This window comes from Pseudorca crassidens, chromosome 6 (assembly GCF_039906515.1).
Source record: "Pseudorca crassidens isolate mPseCra1 chromosome 6, mPseCra1.hap1, whole genome shotgun sequence".
Classification (NCBI taxonomy): Eukaryota; Metazoa; Chordata; class Mammalia; order Artiodactyla; family Delphinidae; genus Pseudorca; species Pseudorca crassidens.
This window is the reverse complement of record NC_090301.1, coordinates 134250391-134270855: the sequence shown is the minus strand read 5'-3', so window position 1 is coordinate 134270855 and position 20465 is coordinate 134250391. Positions and strand designations below refer to the sequence as shown.

Here is a 20465-nt window from a genome sequence, read left to right as displayed (position 1 = left end):
AACCAAACAGAGACTACTCCCTACTCTTCCACAGACCAGGTACCTTTTTTCTGGTTCTCCTGTGCAAAGAGGTGGGTGTCCTCTTAGGGTTTCAGTTCCCCCAGTGTCATCACCAGGGCTGGGCCTTTCTGGGACTGGGGCTCTCCCCTGGGGAAGGCTGGTGGACACCCCGCCCCCCCAAGTTGATAGGGCTCCTTTTCTGGTCCTCTTACCAGAAAATTCTGTTTCCCTGTCTCTCTTGCTGCCTGTGCTCACTGTGCATTTCTCTAGTGCAGCCCATCTTGGAGTCAAAGCAGAGGTACAGAAAGTTAAAGGAAAGAAAACATAGAAAGTTCACCATACTTCAATCTGTGATTTCTTTTTTCTCCCTATACCACCTGCTATAATTTACTGCTTGGATTTCTCATATAACTGCTTTTTGTAATTTTATCTGGAGTCTTAGTTGTAATCACTGGGAAAAGCAGCCTCTAGTTTGCTTGTGTCATACTGGTATACACTGGGAACTGAAGATAAGTCTTTTTTTTTTACTACATTATACCAAAGTAAGTTTTTCTTTGGTAGTTGTGCAGGATCCTTCCTACTCACTTAGTTGTTTCTGTACAGTGACACCTGACTGTCCTGTCAGCTTCTCATCTGTAGAAATTCTCTGAGAACTTATTAGTATGTTCTCCATCTTTCAACTTTCTTAACCTAGATACCCTGTGAATATGCTTTTATTTTTAATAGTTTTGAGTAATATTTAGGATATATTTCTGCAGACACAGGTTTTTTTCATGTATCCTACTTAATATTGCATTGGATAATTTTACTGGAATCTGGCTCTCAATTGTAGCTTTGAATTAATACCTGTCAAGTGATAACTAATCTTTCTTATAGGTGCTGTATAGTCTCTCAGAGCTTTCACATCTGTTTTTGGCCCTTTTTTTACAATGTGGTACAGCAATTATTTCTTTTATACAGACAGAGAATTCAAACCCAGGGATTTTGTGCCTTGCTTATAACTACATGCCAAGTAAGTGGTAGAACTAAGGCTAGAATCCTGGTCTTTGACTGTTCACACTGGTGTTTTATTTTTCACACCATCTGCTATCAGTTGAACAGTCTTCTGTTGCTTCTCCTTGTGATCAGTGACACAAATTTAAAATGTATTAAAAGTGTGGTCATGAAAGATTGGAGATAAGTAGCCTCTGGTGCTGTTTTTCTTACATTTTTATATTTTATAAGACTTTAATGGTGAGGGCTTCCCTGGTGGCGCAGTGGTTAAGAATCCGCCTGCCAATGCAGGGGACACGGGTTCGAGCCCTGGTTCGGGAAGATCCCACGTGCTGCGGAGCAACTAAGTCCGTGCGCCACAACTACTGAGCCTGCGCTCTAGAGCCCGTGAGCCATAACTACTGAAGCCCGCATGCCTAGAGCCCATGCTCCACAACAAGAGAAGCCACCGCAGTGAGAAGCCACGCACCACAACGAAGAGTAGCCCCTGCTTGCCGCAACTAGAGAAAGCCCACACACAAGCAGCGAAGACCCAACACAGCCAAAAGTAAATTAAGAAAAAAAAAAAAGCGTCTTGCTCCTTAAAAAAAAAAAAAAGAATTTAATGGTGAGCTCTTAAGGAAGACTTACCGGAAGTTCACATTGCCTGCCCCACACCTCAATTTCATAGGTCTGTTGGGGCTCAGGAATCTGTATTTTAAATGCGTACACAAGGTGCTACTGATGCATGTAGCCTGGCCTTGCAGAGAAACAGTTGGGAGGGATGGAGACTGTGTGGCCTCATTAACATTCTATTATTAGCCATTCGTCATAGAGCACATTTTCTTGTTTGTTCACTGCATATACTAAATGGGACAGAATCAAAATTCATGTTAAATCCCAGCCATATTATACTTCTTTTTGCCATCACTCATAGAGTAGGGTTTTCTGTTTAGTATTTTTCTAAAACTGAATGAGAAACTAATCTGTAGTTTTTCAAGGGTAGTCTTTAGTAAGAGGTTTTGAGCCCAAATCCAGAACTGTAAATGTACCTCTTTAACAGTGATTTTCAAATAGGACTGATTTGGCAATGTCACAGCATTCTGGGTTGTTAAAGTTGGGTGGGAGCTACTGGCATCTAGTGGGTAGCAACCAGGAGCACTGCTAAATGTCCTAAAATGGACAGGACTGTCGTCCTCCCCCAACCCCCCACAATGAAGAATTATCTGACAAAAAAATGTCAACAGTGCCAAGGTTAGTTGAGAAAACTATACCCTAAAGTTAATGTTTAAGAAATACTTTTTTGATGAATACATTAATTTTTAAAGAATCTTCTCTTAGCAGCAATTTTCTACCAGTTAGGAGTTTTAACTTTTTTTTTTTAAACACTTTATTTATTTATTTGGCTGCTCCGGGTCTTTAGTTGCAGCATGTGAACTCTTAGTTGCGGCATGCAGGATCTCGTTCCCTGACCAGGGGTTGAACCCGGGCCCCCTGCATTGGGAGTATGGAATCTTAGCCACTGGACCACTAGCAAAGTCCCAGCAGTTTTTACTTTTGAAAGTTGAAAGAGTTAAAACATTTTGTTTTATCCCTAAAAACACCCGCATACACAAACGTTTGCTTCCTAAGTTGATAGTTTGCGTTGTGCATTTGCATATTAATCATACTGTATAAATGGGAATGGCTAAATTAAGACAGATCGATGTGCAAATCTGTCATCTCCCTGTGAAAAAATCTATTTGAGTTCAGCTTTTAAAGAAGGCAAAATAGGAAAGTAGAATGTTTCAGGTATTAATTTTGAAGTAGGGGGTTTCTAATAGGCAAAGAGTAAAATTTGCAAGTTTTGTGCGCATCAGCAGTACATGAGAGTTCCCATTGGGCCATTTAAAAAAAATTTTTTTTAAATTTTTGCGGTATGCGGGCCTCTCACTGCTGTGGCCTCTCCTGTTGCGGAGCACAGGCTCCGGATGCGCAGAGCCCAGCCGCTCCGCGGCACGTGGGATCTTCCCGGACCGGGGCACGAACCCGCGTCCCCTGCATCGGCAGGCGGACTCTCAACCACTGCACCACCAGGGAAGCCCTCCCATTGGGCCATTTAATTGCTAGTTCTCCTTGGATAAACAGAAAAATTTTACCAATTTGAATGAATATGAACTGTTATTTTTTTGAGGGTTTTGGTAGTGTGTGAGGGGTAAAAATAACTTTTTATTTGAAGTATAGTATACATACAATAGAAGTCAAATCTTAAATAAATGTAAGATTGGGACTTCCCTGGCAGTCCAGTGACTAAGACTGCGCTTCCACTGCAGGGGGCGCGGGTTCGATCCCTTGTCGGGAACTAAGATCCCACACGCCACACAGCGTGGCAATAAATGAATGAATGAATGAGTGTAAGATTGATAAGGATCGCAAAGTGCAGTACTTCGTGAAACCGCCATTGGCTCCAGTTGTAGAGTATCACCAATACCGTAGCAGGGTCCCTGTACTTCCTCCTTGTTAGTATGCATTCTTTGCCTAAAGTAGTCACCGCTCTGACATCTGTCACCACAGATGAGTTTGTTTTTTGAACGTAGTTAGGATAAACCATATGAATTGTTACATATGTAGGCCATCACGTTAACAGCAGCTTCATTTCGGGTTAAACATAAACATCTCTTTTCTTCCTCACTGCCGTATAGTACTCCATCTGTGGTGGCTAGTCTCCGAAGACAGAACCCCACCTCCTGCTGTTCACACCCGTGCAGTGTCCCTCACCCTTGAATCTTGCCTAGTCTTTGGGACTCCCAGGAAAAAGAAGCCTTCTACCTTCTAGATGGATCTCTTAGGACTCCCCTTCTGGAACAGTTCATCTCAGACTCTAGCTGTTGTGCTGTGAGAAGTCCATCCCATATGGAGAGGCCATGTACAGAGGCTCTCTGGTTAACAGCTGTAGCTGATCGTCCGGCCAGCCGTCTGCATCAGTTTTCAGCCACGCAAGTGGGCTGTCTTGTATGTCATGTCCAGTCAGACTTCAGGACTTTAATAGCTGCCATCTAACTGCAATCAAAAGTGAGAACCAAAGCTGGGCTCAGTCAAGCCACCGAAGCATGAGAGATATTAATACTTAAAAAAAAATTTGGGTGTGTATTAGCAATGGATAGTGAGACATCACTTCATTAGTGTATAAAAATTTATCAAATTTACCCTTGGTTTTTTCATAGTTTAGGGCTGCTATGAATACTGCAGCTCTAAACAATTCTCGTACATGTGTATATTTGTGTATATATGTACTTCTGTTGGGCAGATATCTAAGAGTGGAAATCTGGATCAAGTGTTATGAAACAGTTTTCCAAAGTGGTTATATGTATGTACATTTTCACCAGCAGTTTATGAGATTTACATTTGCTCCACATTCACACCAACACTTGGCATTTAACTTTTTTTTAGCCATTCTGGTGCTTGTGTTATAGTATCTCATTGTGACTTTTCCTTCTACTAATGAATTTTTCCGACATTTGAAGAATAATATCACTCTCACGGCTCTTGCAGAGAATAAGATTCATAACTCATTTTACGATACCAGCATAACTCTCATGTTAACAGCTAATAATCATTATACAAAAAAGGAATATTATAGACCAGTCTGTCATGAACAAGAATTATAAAATTTCCGAACAGATTTTTAGCGAATTAAATGTATAATGCGCGCGCACACACACACACACACACACACACACACACACACTGTCATATAAATGTGTTAATACCAGGTGAGGTTTATTCAAAGAATGAGATGTAAAATAAAGGAGATAAACCATATCATTTTCTTCAGTGTATAAAACAAACAAAAAACAACAAAACAAAACAAAACTTAGTGCACTAGAAATAGAGAAGAATTTCTGTTAACTTATGAAGGGTATTTACAAATATCCTAAAGCAGACATCATACCTAGAAATGAAATACTGAAAATTTACCCCGAAACTGGAAACAAGACAAGAGTGTCCACTATCACCACTTCATTCTGTGTTTTATATATTTGTGTGTTTTTTTCCATATAATTATTGATTATTTAGGTTTCTAGCTCTTACCTCACTCTGTAGTTCATCAGTAATTTGGTTTCCCTTTGCTAAAGTTTCCTATGAAGGAAGATTTATCAGTTTTTCCTTATAGGGCCTTTCAGCTTTTTATACTATGTATTTTTTAACATCTTTATTGAGATGTAATTCACATTTAAAATATACAGTTCATTCTTTTTAAGTGTATAATTCAGTGGGTTTTGGGGTCTATTTTTTGGTATTTACAATATTTTTAAATATTGTAATATACATACAAAACATAAAATTTATTACCCCTTTAACCATTTTTAAGTGTATAGTTAAGTGGCATTAATTACATTCACACTGTTGTTCAGTCATTACCACTGTCTATTCCAAAACTTTTTCATCACTCCCAACAGAAGTTTTGTAACCATTAAGCAATAACTCCCCATTTTCCCTGACCCCAAAATCTGTGAATTTGCCTGTTCCAGATATCTCATGTAAGTAGAACTATACAATATTTGCTGTTTTTGGAAGAATGTCTGTTTGAACCCCTTGCTCATTTTGTAATTATCTGCCTTTTATTGTTGAGTTGTAAGAATTCTTTTTATATTCTGGATTCAAGTCACTTATCAGGTATACAATTTGCAAATGTTTTCTCCCGTTCCATAGGTTGTCTTTTCACTTTCTTAATGGTATCCTTTGAAACACAAAAGTTTTAATCTTTGATGAATTATACTTTATCCTTTTTTCTTTTGTCACATGTGCTTTTGGTATCATATCTAAAATACCATTGCCTGGTCCATGATCACAAAGATTGTTTTTCCTCTAAGACTTTTTTAGTTCTAGCTATTAATTTTAGGGCTGTGGTTCATTTGGAGTTCATTTTTTATTTTTTTTTTATAGGGGTCCAATTTCATTATTTTGCATGTAGATATCCAGTTTTCCCTACACCATTTTTTGAAAAGACAGTTCATTCCCATTTAAATTCTTGATACCCTTGTCACAAACCAATTCACTATACTCTCTTCTATTCCAATGTCTATCCTTACGTGAGTACCCTTTTGTTTTGATTTCTGTAGTTTCATTGTTTTAAAATTGGGAATTGTGTTCTCCAACATTTGTCCCTCTTTTTCAAGGTTGTTTTGGTACATACACATTTAAGGTTGCTGTGTCTCACTGGTGGACTGGCCCTTTTGTCATTATATAATGTCCTCTTTGTCTCTAGCATTTTTTTCCTCTGAGGCTTACTTTATCTAATATTAGTATAGGCGCTCCTCCTCTCTTTTGGTTAATGTTTACATGGTATATCTTTTCTATCATTTACTTTCAACCTACCTATATTTTTATATTTGGAGTTTCTTGGAGACAGCATATAACTGGGTCATTTTTAAAATGTGCTCTCTACCAATCTGTTTGAGTCCTGGTTGAAAATTGATTTCCTCCAGAGAAGACTTTTATTTGCTTTTGCCAGTCATCTGGGGGCACCATCATCCCAGGGCCACGTTTAAGTTTATTGTTTAACTTGGGGTTCTCAGGCCACATTGTAGCTGAATTCTGACCAGATAGGCGAGTTTTATTTTTACTTTTTTATTTCTTGTTTTGTTTTTCTGTGCTATTCTGCATGGCATGACTTTTTTGTTCTTCACTTTTACTCTGTAAGTATAGCCAATATAAAGTTTGTGGGTCTCTTGTTATATTTCCATCTTGGAGAGAACCTGGTATCACTTCTGATTCCTATGTATCCTGTGGTCAAAGTAGAAGCTAGAAAATTTAAGGGCTAGAAACTGACTTTAACATTTCTGAATAGCTAGGCTTCCTGATTTCACTTTGTTTTGGATCTTTGTTTCTACCTTTTTAAAAAATACTAGCTCAGGGCTCTCCTGGTGGTGCAGTGGGTGGTGCAGTGGGCCCCCCAATGCAGGGGGCCCGGGTTCCATACCTGGTCGGGGAACTAGACTAAGAATTCCACATGCCACAACTCAAATCCTGTGTGCTGCAACTTAAGACTCGGCGCAGCCTAATAAATAAATAAATAAGCAAACAAACACACATACATACATACTAGCTCAGTAACAGATTAAAACAAAAAATTTTCTGAAAGTTTTTACCTAGTAATTTAGCTGCATTTCTATGGATTTTTCTAGAATTTATAATCTACTCTACTACCAGAAATAGAAGTCATATTTATGTATTATTTGCACAGAAAGTTTTTATTTCATAGTCACATATTCTGATGGTGTGTTCTCATCCAAGGAGGTGATCAAAGTCTACACTCTACTAGGAGTCTGAAGAGGTTCACTGTTAGGAGTCGTTACATGCCTTTGGCCTGAACATTGTGGAAGTAGCTCCTGCAGCCTTCTAAACCTTCTGACCTGACTAATCTGTTACATAATTGGATTTTTTTCTTATGTGAAAATACTTGTTGTTTTCATCTTCAGGAGAGCATCTTTAGAAATAAGGAATCTCAGAGCCACAAGGGAGCTCAGAGATCATCTAATCCAGTTGTTCAGACATTTTAAAAAAAGAAATCCTTTGTATCACTATGTCAATATACCTGAAACTAATATAACGTTGTATGTCAATTATACTTCAACTTAAAAAAGTATGGAATCCTTTCTTCCCCCGTGATGACACACACGCACGCACACACGTCTGTGTAAGTGTGGTGAGTGTAATGGGTCAGTTATAGTTACTGTGGTTGAATCGGGAAGCTCAAATTTGCCTTCCTTGGACTCTTCTCCCTCAACGCACCAGCCCCTAACCCTGAGTACACTCACTGAGCCCTAAACACTGCACAGGATAGTTCTGTAACTCCTGACCTAGTCTATCCCGTAAGGTAAAGCTGGCCAAGTAGAAACAAAATTCACCCAAGACTACATACTCACTGGCCAAATAAGGACTTGGCCTGACCGTTTGCTATTTGCATTATACCATTCTACTCTCGGGAGTACTTACCCTGCCGCAGGTCTATAGGGAGGCTGCTTAGCGTTTCCTGCAAACCTTTCTCTATCACAGCTGTCCTGTGGTTGGTCTGCAACAAGAATCTCGGTTTTGCCTGGCAGTTGTTATTGACTTAAAGTTCTGATGGTAAACCTAAATAAGTTCTGTCAGGGACAGCCTCTTCATCTTTAGAGGAACTATTTCCAGTGAGTTCGTTTCTCTGCAGATGTACTTGTGTGTTTTAGAGATTCCCTCGAATGCCTTGTTCTCTAACTGGACCTCTTGTGAAGTAAGAAAAACTGAAGGACCAGGAATGCTTGCAAAGGGACTTGAAAACCAATATACTTAAAAAAAATTTTCTGTAGACTATTTTACCATTCACTCATTCAGCTAACCAAATATTTGTTGATTGCCTTCTTTGGCAGTACTGTTCTGCCTACTAGGGATTTTGGTACATGTCAGGGTTCTCTGTTAGCTGTTCTCTTGCTCTTTCTTCTGACCCTGGGTAGTTTCATCTGCTTCATGGCTTCAGTATTTGTTTTACTTTCTGTGATTGAGGTATAGTCTTTGCCCTATGAGGGAGGCCTCCAACTTCTTGGCCACACCATCCTGTGATTTAAAATTTGTAACAAAGAATTGGAATGCATGAGAAATGCTGGCAACTTCCCCGTCCTGCAGAGATGCCATAACCCTTGACTGGGATGTGAGGGTAGAGGGATTCCCAATTTCTTGGCCACACTTTTCTGGAGCAGAGATTACATAGTGTTGGTCTGGGCGGAAGAGAGAGGAAGTGGATGATGGCTCAAGTGCCATGGACTCTCACTATTTTTACCAAGATTTAGTAGACTGTCTTGAATAAATGCTGTTTTGTACCCTTAGGACAGTTCCCCAAGACTTTAAATCCTTGGGTTTTTAAATTATTTTCACCAGCAATAGTTGTTTTGCTGGGGAGCAGGTCCATGGCACTGCTTTCTGGGCATCACTACGAGATTGACTCTTGAGCACTAAACCAGCCTTGCACCTCTGGAAATTCCATTTAGTGATTCTGTATCATCCTTTTGAGATACTGCTCAATTCAATCTGCTAATATTTTATTAAGGAATTTTACGTCTATGGTCCTATGAAGGATATTTGTAGTTTTTTTTTTTTAATACTTTCTTTGTCCAGCTTTGATATCAGGGTTATCCTGGTTTCATAGAGTGAATTGATTGAGTAGATTAGGTAGATTTGTTCTTAATTCTTGATTAAATGTTTCCTAGAATTTTCCAGTGAAAGCATCAGGTCCAGGAGATTTCATTTTGGGGGAGGTTTTTTTTTTTAAAAGTATTTCGTAAGTATCTATTTCATATTGGGTGAATTTTAGTATGTTTTTAGGAGTCTGAAGAGGTTCACTGTTAGGGGTTGTTACATGCCTTTGGCCTGAACATTGTGGAAGTAGCTCCTGCAGCCTTCTAAACCTTCTGGCCTGACTAATCTGTTACATAATCCAGCTTTTTGAGGAATTAGTTTATTTCATCCATGTTGTCAGGTTTATCTGTGTAGATTTGTTTCTACCATTTACTTACCTTGTAAATGTTTTTGGAGTGTGTAGTAAAATCCTGTTATAGCTCTGTAGCTGGTCATTTGTGTCTCATCTCTTTTCATTACTCTTGCTATAAGTTTGTCAACTTTATTGATTTTCCAAAGAACCAGATTTCCATAGATTTCTGCTCTTACCTATATTGCTGCCTTCCTTCTGTTTATTTTGCTGTTTTTCTGGTTTTCATTAGGAGGGAGTTTAGACTATGGATTTGAGACCTTTCCTCCCCCCCCCACCCGCCCCGAGTCCTCTTTATCCCATAGGTTATTTAGAAATGGGTCTTTTTTTCTCCCAGGTGTTTAGTTTCTAAATTTTTCTTCCTGTCTTTCTGTTACTGTTTTCTATTTTGATTTAATTATGGTTATAGACCATGCTCTATATGATTTCAGTTTTCAATTTAGTAAGGTTTGTTTTATGACCCCGGATATGATCTGCCTTATGGATGTTCCATGGACACTTGAAAAGAATGGGTATTCTGTTGTTGAGTAGAGTGTCCTATAAATGTCAGTTGGAGCCTGTTAATGTATCATTGAGTTCTATATTCTTGCTGATTTTCTGTTTAATAATTCTAGCAATTGCTTAATTGTTGACATCTCTAGTTATACTTACGCCTTTTCTATTTTCTACTTCCCATTCTGTTAATTTTTGTTTCATTAATTTTCCAGCTGTGTTCTTTAGTGTGAGAACATTTTGTAATGTCCTTTTTTCCCTTGGTAAAGTTACTTGCTCTCAAGCCTACTTTTTAAAATTAATGTTTACATGGTATATCTTTTTCTATATCCCTTTACTGTCAAAACTCACGTATATATTAATATATTTGAAGTAAATTTCTTTTAGATAGTATATAGTTGGATCATGGCTTTTTCCCTACTCTGTCAATCTCAGCCTTTTAGGATAAGCGACAAGGTCCTACTCTATAGCACAGGGAACTATTCAACATCCTATGATAAACCATAACAGAAAAGAATATTAAAAAAAGAATGTATATATATGTATAACTGAATCACTTTGCTGTGCATCAGAAATTAACATAACATTGTAAATCAACTATACTTCAGTTAAAAAAACTGCCTTTTAATTCATGTATTTAGACCATATATTATACTTTCCTGTAATTATTATTATGTTAGAGTCTAAGTTTGCCATTTTATTACTTTGTTTGTTATGGTTTTCATTTGTTTCCTTTTTCCTGCCTTTCTAATAGATTATGTGAACATTTGCTAAATTTCATTTTTATTTATTTTAGTGTTTTTGAGTAACTCTTTGGGTAGGTTTTTTTTTTTGTTTGATTTTGGGGTGTTTTATTTTTGGTGGTTGCTCTTGTTATTACATTTTACATATATAAATTATCATAGAATATTGGTAACAACATTTTACCTTGAATGACGTATAAAAAACTTATCTACCTTTAGGTACTTTTTCCTTCCCACCTTCATAATTGTCTCAATCTTTTTCTGTACACACATTTGGCAGCATATCAGATAAAGTTCAATTTTTTGCTTTAACCATCAAACATAATTTAATTTAATACTGAAGAGGATAGGCTTTTATTATTTTCCTCAGTTTCTCCCATTTCATTGCTCTTCCTTCTTTTCTGTTTTTCCAAGTTTCTTTATGTTATTATTTCCTTTCTGGTTGGAGAACTTCTTTTAGGCATTCTTTTAGTGGTAGTCTATTGGTGATAAATTCCCTTAACTTTTCTTTTTTTCTGAGAATGTCGTTATTTACCCTTCATTGCTATGCAATATTTTCTGTTAACAGCGAATTCTGGGTTGATAGTTCTTCTCATTTAGCACCTAGAAAATGTTGTACCATTTCCTTCTGGTCTTACGGTTGCAGATGAGAAATCTATTCTAATTGAATTGTCACTCCCTATAGGTAAATTCTTTTTTCTAGTTGCTTTCAAGATTTTTTCCTCTTTGCTTTGTTTTCAGTAGTTTGATTTTGATGTCTCTTGGGTGGATTTGTTTGGATTCATTTTGATTGAGGTTCACTTGGATTCTTGAATCTGTGTTTTTGCTTTCTGCTAAATTTGTGAAAATCTCAGCGAATGTTTCCTCAAATATTTTGTCATCCTGAAGCTCTTTCTCTTCTCTCTTAGGGACTCCAGTGCCATGACTGTTACACCTTTTTTTGTTGTCCCACAGGTCTCTGAGGCTCTGGTCATTTTTTTTTTAGTTTAACTTCTCTGTTGTTTAGATTGGGGAATTTCTATCCATTTGTGTTGAAATTCATCGATTCTCTTCTTTCTCATCTTCGTTCTTCTATTGAGCACATCTAGTCAGTTTTCATTTCATTACTATGTTTTTTAGTTACATAATTTCTATTTGGTTCTTTTATATCTTCAGTTTTTTGCAAAATATTCTATTTTTCAAACAACCTTTATAATGGCTCATTGAAACATTTATATGATGGCTGCTTCAGAACACTTGTTAGGTAATTCCAACATCTGAGTCATGTCAGTGTTGGTGTCTGTTGATTGTTTTTTCTCATTCTAGTTGAGATTTTTCAGGTTATGATTGGTGATTTTAGGTAGTATCCTGGACATTTGGGGCAATGTATCATGAGACTCTGGATTATACTGAATCTTCTCTGTAGCAGGGAGTCACTCTGGTGTAGTATCCAGGTCCTGGCCTGCCTTTGTGGGTTGTGGTTCTAATAACAATCTGGTTTCCAGAACCTTTGCATTACTCTTTTGGTCTACTTCATGTGTGCGTGTGCGTGTGCGTGTGCGTGTGTGTGTGTGTGTGTGTGTGTGTGTGTGTTTTATCCAGAGACCTTACTGAAAATTTTGCACGTATTCCACGCTGTAATTGAGTTTTAAACCTTTGCTCTTTTAATTTTGGTCAGTTTCACTTGTGGTTCCTTATTTGGATTTTACTTCCAAGGTTTAACTGTCCCTTTTTCTACCTACCTCCTCTCCCAAATCCTCCTGTTTATTTCTGTTTGGCAGATGCCACCTGCTACCGCTGGGTGGTGGTGGGAGTGGAAATCTAGGCTTCCCTCTCAGCTTCTGCTGTCACCACTCCCATGGGGCAGTCTGAGCATTGCCTGTTACCGCTAGGCTGAGGTTCAGACTGCGCACTCAACTTCTGCTGATACCACCCCTGGGAGAGACTGTGTATTGCAGCGTGCTGTTGGCTGGCAGAGAGTAGAAGAGCAGGCTTCCCACTTGCTGCCAGCAGTACCAGGAGGCACATGGAACCCCAGGCCCCTGCTTGGTTTCCATGGCGCTGCTGGAGACGGGCTCAGTTTTTTTCCACTGGGTTTGGCAGGATTGGAGTCAGCATTGTTAGTAAGGTTTCTGTCCTGCATAGAGACTCTTTTCCTGGTCATTTGCTTGAGAAAGCAGGCTTTTTTGGTCTCTTTCCATCGGGCCTGTTGGTGTTTCTGGGTTGTAGGATTCTCCAGTACCAAGTCTATGGTATGTGTGAGGTAAAAAGAAAACTTGATTGAGAGTCTAGAAATAAACCCCTACATGTATGGTCAACAGATTTTCAACAAAGTTACCGGGAGCATTCAGTGGGGAAAGAATAGTTTCTTCAACCAGTGGTGCTTGGACAATTGGATATGCACATGCAAAAGAATGAAATTGCATTCCTACCTAGGTTATATACCTACCATATACAAAGATAAACTCAAACAGGCTGAAGGAACTACATGTAACATTTAAAAGTATAAAACTTTTTGAAGAAAATATATGGTTAATTCTTTATAACCTTGGATTTAGCAATGAATTCTTAGATATGACACTGAAAGCACAAGCATCAAAAGAAAAACATGAATAAGTTGGGCTTCAGAAAAATTTAAAACTTCTGTGTATACAAGTAGTGATCAAGAAAGTGAAAAAACACCTATGAAAAGGGATAAAATATTTGCAAATCATATGTCTGTTAAGGGTCTAGCATCTAGAATATAAAAAGAACTCAACACACAACAACGGAGAGATTATTAACCCACTTTAAAAAATGGGCAAAAGACTTTATTAGACATTTCTCCAAAGATATACAAATGGCCAACAAGCACATGAAAAAAATGCTCAGCATCATTAGTTATTATAGAAATGCAAATCAAAACCACAGTGAAGTACCACTTCATACCCAGTGGGATGGCTTTAATCAAAAGAATAGAAAATAACAAATGTTGGCAAGGATGTGGAGCAATTGGAACCCTCATGCATTGCTGGTGGGAACATCAAATGGTACAGCTGCTATGGAAAAGTGTTTGGTGGTTCCTCAAAAAGTTAAACAGAATTTGCATGTGATCCATTCATTCCACTTCTGTGTATATACCCAGAAGAACTGAGAGCAGATACTCAAACAGATAACTTGTACGCCTTTACCAAAAGGTGGAAGTATCTCGGGTGGCCCCAGCTGCAGTGGCTTGAAGCAGGATTTTGGTTCTCCAGCCGGAGATTGAAGTCAGGCCGTGGCAGTGAGAGCACTGAATCCTAGCCACTAGGCCAGTGGCCAGTGACAAGACCCTGGCCTGTCGGCTTTGTAGAAGTGAATTTCCACAAAGAGACAGAAAGTAATGAAACAAGTAAAGTGTTTATTAGAAGGAAAAAGGGTTCATGTGGATAGACACACAGATGGGCTTAGAGAAAGAGCTGTGCCCTTGTGGTAGTTTGAATCACTTTTATGGGGCATTTCTTCTGGGTTTCCTCTGGCCAGTCATCTTGCTTTGCCTGGCTCTTGAGTCCGTATTTGGTTTATCTCAGGGTCCTCCCCTGTGTGTGCATGCATCTCTTAGCCAAGGTGGATTCTAGCAAAGAGGCCTATGGGTAGGTTGACATCACCTACTATGGGTGGCGTCCCCTCCCTTTTTTGTCTCCTGAGGAGCCGTTCTGCGCGTGTGTAGTCAGGAGGGTCTCTTTGACCTCGAGAATGAGGAATGGGGTATCTTTATCTCTTATCTGGTCAGGACTCAGCTCTTCTCTGCTCCCGCTATTATCTTTGTCTTGGAGTATCTGTCCACAGGGGACAGACTCCAGCTGCGCAGCCTGGGGCGCATCTATCTCCTGCCTCAGAAACAACAGTACCCAGAAGGTGGAAGCAACCCGAATGTCCATCAACTGATAAACAAGTTGTGATATATTCATATAATGGAATATTATTTAACCATATAAAGGGATTAGATGTGGATACATGCTACAACATGGAACCTTGAAAACAATGCTGAGTGAAAGGAGCCAGACAGAAAAGGTCACATGTTCAATTCCATTTATATGAAATATTCACAATAAGTAAATCCATAGAGACAGAAAGCAGATGCGTGCTTGCCAGGGTCTGGGGCAGGAGATACTGTTCAGTGGATATGGTATAGTATTCTTTTGGCGTGATGAAAATGTTTTGGGACTAGGTAGAAATGATGGTTGCGCAGTATTGTGAATGCACTAAATGCAGAAGGATTGCGCACTTTTAATGGTTAATTTTACATTATGTGAATTTTACCTCAATAAAAAGAAATGGAAAGAAAACCCAAGGAGTTCCCTAGCCAGGCTGCTACTTTTATTTTTTTGGTACGCGGGCCTCTCACTGTTGTGGCCTCTCCCGTTGAGGGACGCGCAGGCTCAGCGGCCATGGCTCACGGGCCCAGCCGCTCCGTGGCATGTAGGATCCTCCCGGACCGGGGCACGAATCCGTGTCCCCTGCATCGGCAGGTGGACTCCCAACCACTGCGCCACCAGGGAAGCCCCAGGCTGCTACTTTTATCTTTCAGAGTTTAAAAACAATTTTTCTGCATTTTGTTGTTGTTCGTTGGTTTCACTCAGCTGGAAGTATAGGGAGAAATGCATCTACTCCATCTTGTCTCTAGAAGAGTACCTTAGGCTCACCTTAGCAGCTTTTTAAAAAGACTAATGCTCCTTCTCCACCCTGGGCCAATTTAATGAGAATGGGAGACGGGTGGGGGAGGTGAGTTGCATCAGTACAAAAAATGTTCACAGGTTATTCAAATGGGGACCACCATTGTAAAGCACTGTTTGAGGCACATACCCCCTGCCATTGATGAGTTTTGGAAATAGCTGTTTGACACACTGAGACGTGAAGGGAAGCTCTTTACAAGGAAGGTCGTTCTTTTGAACATGGTCATCTGCAGGTGTGAATTTTGAAATAGCTCTGACCATCTCACTAACAGCCTATGAATGTAGCTGACAGCAGGAATGTGGATTAGAGAGATGAAAGAGACCTGGTACTTGATTACACCGTTCATCTACTGAACTAGCCAACTCTGGAGTCTGTCGTCTCTCTCTGCTTTCTGCTGTATGAAAAAAATACTACGTCCTTATCGTTTCAGCTCTGAGTTTTGATTCTAACTTGTAGCTGGAAGCTACCAAACTATCATAGCTATTGAGAGGCGAAATTGGTGGAAAAATACACCACTGTTCGCTAATGTGTTTTCCTAGTATTTGTCTCATGTAAATAACACTGCACTGAATGTGTTGGGGTGTATAGCTGTTTCTCCCAAAGTTGGATTTTATTTTTCACTCAGGTTAGGATGACAGAAGTAGCCAGTACTGTTACCGCTCTTGCTAATGTTTCCAAAGTGCTTTCCCAACAGATGATACCTGTCCACAATGTTAGCAGCGTTAGGTTTTTTTTTAAATTTAATTAATTTATTTTTTATACAGCAGATCCAGCATTAGGTATTTTTTATCTTACTAGATTTTACTTTTTGGATTGTTGTGTGTTCATGGTGTGTCATTATGGTTTCCCACTGTGATTTCTTTTATTGCTGAACATGTTAGCAGTTTCTCCATGTTTTCAGTGATTAGCTACATTTCTTTTTAAGAAAGTTCCAATCATGCCCTTTGTGCCACAGCTTGGTAGCTACGGGACTTAGGGAAGCCACAGCATGATGCCCACATGATAAAATTGGTGTGAGATTGAAAAGAGACCTTTTCCTAAAGTTCTCTGTATTCTTTGATAATTAGAATGTTATCAGTTTGCTGCACATAATTTTCACTGTTTTATTTCCCTTTTTGTGGCATTATCTGTCTTATACACACAAATTTTAAGTTGTACTTAGTCAAATATGTCACTTTCCAGCCATAATTTAAAGGTAAGAATAAGACAGTAAGACAAATGATATGGATACATACATGAGTTAATGTGCTAACAATATAAAATTACAAAAATGCCACGAGAATAGCCTAAAAGCAGAAGGCATTTTCAAAGGTTTCCCTTATATCTTCATCTTTATTATGTACCCCTTGAACCAGTTTGCCCAAAGTCAGACTTTTGTAAGTACGATGTAACATGTGGAGTCTTTATTGCTCAACCAAGTCGTTGGCATGGAACCAGTTGCCAACTTAATAAAAGAGGAGAGTCCAAGAGTTTCAAAATGTGAAAGGATGTAGCCTGTCAGTTTGATTTCCTGTTACTTTTCTTCCAGAAACATGATCAGGGACAGGTTCTGTTGGAGATGGTCTTCAGGCACCTTGATTTGACTGAGCGTGACTATTTTGGTTTACAGCTGGCTGACGATTGCACAGATAACCCAGTAAGTGTAAGCTGCTGTTTTTCATTGCCATTGCAATTTTTCTCTCTTCATAGTAAGTCCTTTCTGATTTATAATGTTCACTGTTTGAGTTTTTTAAAATTTTTAATTTGAATGATTACAGGTAATTCTTTTGCCTTTGAACTTCAGTTTCTTGATATTTTAATCTGTTGGGTTATTAAGGTTTTTCTAATCATAAGTCAGTCTATAGATCGAGTGCCAGTTTCTTTCTCTACTTGTCTCAGACAACTGAGAAGCAAATCTTGGAGAGAAAATTGGGCATAAAGGTTAAAATGTTAACATTACAATATTGAAGTAAATACTTAATGTATCTTGAGTGTTACATAAATTAGCCTGCATTAAGATGAAATTAGTTTTTCATCTTAAAATTGTGAATTCTTTGTAAATTTATATGGTTATACAGTGAGGGTTTTTCACAAACGAATATGATATCCTTTTGCCTAGTACAGGAGAATGACTGTTTTGAAGGAAATGTTTTGTATAGTTGAGAAAAATTGGGAGGCTGAAGAAATGGTTCTCTGAATCAGTTCTTTAGAAATCAGTTTGTAAGGTCTTATATGGAAAATACGAGTAACGATTGGGAGGAAAGTAGGGCTTCTATCTCTTGCTCTCGTTTTTTCTCATGGTTACGTCCTAGGTCTCTGAAAGAATGGTTAGTGGAAAGTAAATGTGAAATGTTAAATATTACTTTTTCTTGGCATTACTTACTGATTTTGTATGAAAAACTGTGAAGATGAGGTGGATAAAATAAAGCAAGGTCCAGCTAGTCTCAGTGGAAATAAAGCCTTTTACACTGAACTGAAATAAAAACAAACTTTCCTCGTACTTCATCAGATGACTTGAGCTGCTCCAAGGCCTAGAGAAATAGTGTTATTTCTTAATAAATGAACGCGAAAATATTGATAGAAGTGAGTAGAAATGTCAGTAATGCTACCTTTCACAGAAAGATAAATTGTTAGCCAGGCAAATACGTGAAAGGTGTCTGCTACTATGTGCAATATTGAGATTTAAAAAAATAGATAATTCTTAGATTATCTTGCTGACACTCATAGGTCAGACCGTTTAGATAGAAGCCTGTCCTTAGATGGTTTGGAGAAGTGACAGACAACAAAGAAGAAAGAGACCAGTTACTTATCACCATAGTCGCTAAGAAAGTGTTCCATAAGGACTAATAATTGAGACCACATATGTTACAAGAAGTAAAAATTCTGTCTCATAAATTTGTACACAAGAAGACATTTCTACTCTAAAACAATTACAGCAGGATAAATGTGGGGAAGCAGAGGTATCAGTATTTTGAGCTGCGTTGATCTCTTGGCTGTCTCCTACTTTTTCTTACTTTGTCTTACTTTTCCATCTTGAGCATCCCTTCTGAAATAAGGTATTATATTTCCAGGTCCCAGGGACCAATTGCTGATGATCCAGAATAATTCTTCCCCCCAGATTAGAATCATACAGTTTTAAAGACGCAAAAGAAGCCTTAGAGATTATTTTGTCTCACCACACTTATTTTTCATGAGAAATTATCCCAATCCAAGGAGATAAAGCCCAAGCTACTTTGCTGGTGTTAATGAAACTAGACTTGGGTCTCCTAACTCCCCCTGCAGGTCTTTTCCGTACACAGCACTACAACTTCAGTATTTAAATATTCAGAAGAATCTGTGAAATGCCAAAAGGTGTCTAAGGAGGGGCCTTTAGAGCACAAATGTAATTATTGTCCCATTTCTGGTTGTCAGTGTGAAATATGTCAAGACTTTGAGGATAATTAATGGACTGAGGAAAAGAGATGCCATTTTAAAAAAGAGAAGGAGTCAGGGTGTAACGTTTATTAAATATCTATTGTGGACTTGTTAGTAAACCAAATTCTCACAATAATCTTATGAAACTATCGTTAAAATTCTCTTAAAGATGAAAAGCTGAGGCTTACAAAACTCGTTTAATCACACAGATAATTAAGTAGCTGCAAAAGGATTTGAAGTCATATTTATCTGACTCCAAAGCCTTTGTTTTCCCTTCCCAAGAGAGAATGATGCAGATGCACAGGACTTATAAAAATGAGCATATGGAGGAGAGGAGGTACTCATGCCATAAAATTACCAGCAGTGACCGAAAGGGACTTGGTAATATCCCCGAAGAATTAACCCCTGTCAATTCTTACTAGTTAAGAGTTTCTTCATCTTAAAGCTCATATATGTTATATATACATGTGTATATATATAGTGTGTAAATGTATGTGTTGCATGTATATTTCATATGTATAGATACTGCATATTCGCCTTTGAGGATCAGAATCAGTATTGTCTTAGGCGTGTAGATGCTGAAATTAGTTTAATTGGATTTATAACTGATAAACTGAAAAAGCACCTGGCATTTGATTGTAGTCTTATATGTAACAAACACAGAATCATAGTTGACTATCCTTTGCTTTAGAATCTTCCTTGGCAATGAATTCCAGTGCAACAAACAAAATTACTTAAAAGAAAAGCTTTGACTTTTTGAAATTTCTTCTGCTTTCATTTAAAACCTATTTATCACAGCTTTCGCTCGTAGCATAATGTCTTGTATAATAGTTGTATTCAGTAAATGTGTATTGAGTGAGTGGGCAAAATAATGAGTAACATGGTTGTAATTCATTACCCATAATTTCTTTAATTTTATAAGCACTTCGAGGTGGCTGTACCTTAGTGGCTTTTATCAGCGTGATATTCATCAGAGCCTCGAGATTGTTACTCGTGTGCATCATGAGTAATATATTTACTTTCTTTTTTTTTTTGGCCCCCAGAGTGAATTACAGTGCCCTTCAGTGGGACAGAGAGTAGATTATGATTACTGTTGACTTGTTCTTTCTGCAGTTTCATCCTTCTGAGAGTTTTGTTGTGGTTATGATATTTACTGGTTTACTACTGTTTCCGTATCCCCTAACCTTGTGACTTTCAAACTTGAACTTACATCAGAATTACCTGAAGGCTTCTTACAGTACAGATTTCTGGGCCCTATGCCTAGAGTTTCTGATTCAGAAAGTTAGGGGTGGAGCTCCGGTAATTCACATTTCAGACAAATTCCCCTGTAATGCCAATGCTGTTGGTAGTTCAAGGCACCACATTTTGAAAACCACTGCTCTAACCCAGTAGACTGTTAATTAGGTAAGAAATGATTCATAGAGAATAGCTTGGTCTACTCTTTGAAGATTAATTTCATATAACTCAGTGTTCTTGAATTATTTCATCTGGTTTGAAGAAATATAGAAGTCACATAGAGAATGACTTATTTCAACAAACCATGTTTTAGTACCACATGATTGCTAAAATGCTTGCTTTTATTTCTCTCATGTTCTCATATGGTATTTCTCTCATGTTCCTTTCATCTGTTTCTACTGTAATACCTTAATTCAGGCTCTTACTACCTACCTTTTGTATAAACCTCTTCGGTA

At 38.2% G+C, this 20465-nt stretch overlaps 1 protein-coding gene across 1 annotated transcript in view; it reads left to right on the top strand.

Annotated features, from left to right (window-relative positions):
- Nucleotides 1-20465, top strand: part of PTPN4 (protein tyrosine phosphatase non-receptor type 4) — a 186426-nt gene that overhangs the window by 57664 nt on the left and 108297 nt on the right. The window contains exon 3 of the mRNA XM_067742354.1: nt 16910-17017. Within this exon, the coding sequence (XP_067598455.1) occupies nt 16910-17017 (108 nt within the window). The remainder of the gene's footprint in view (nt 1-16909; nt 17018-20465) is intronic.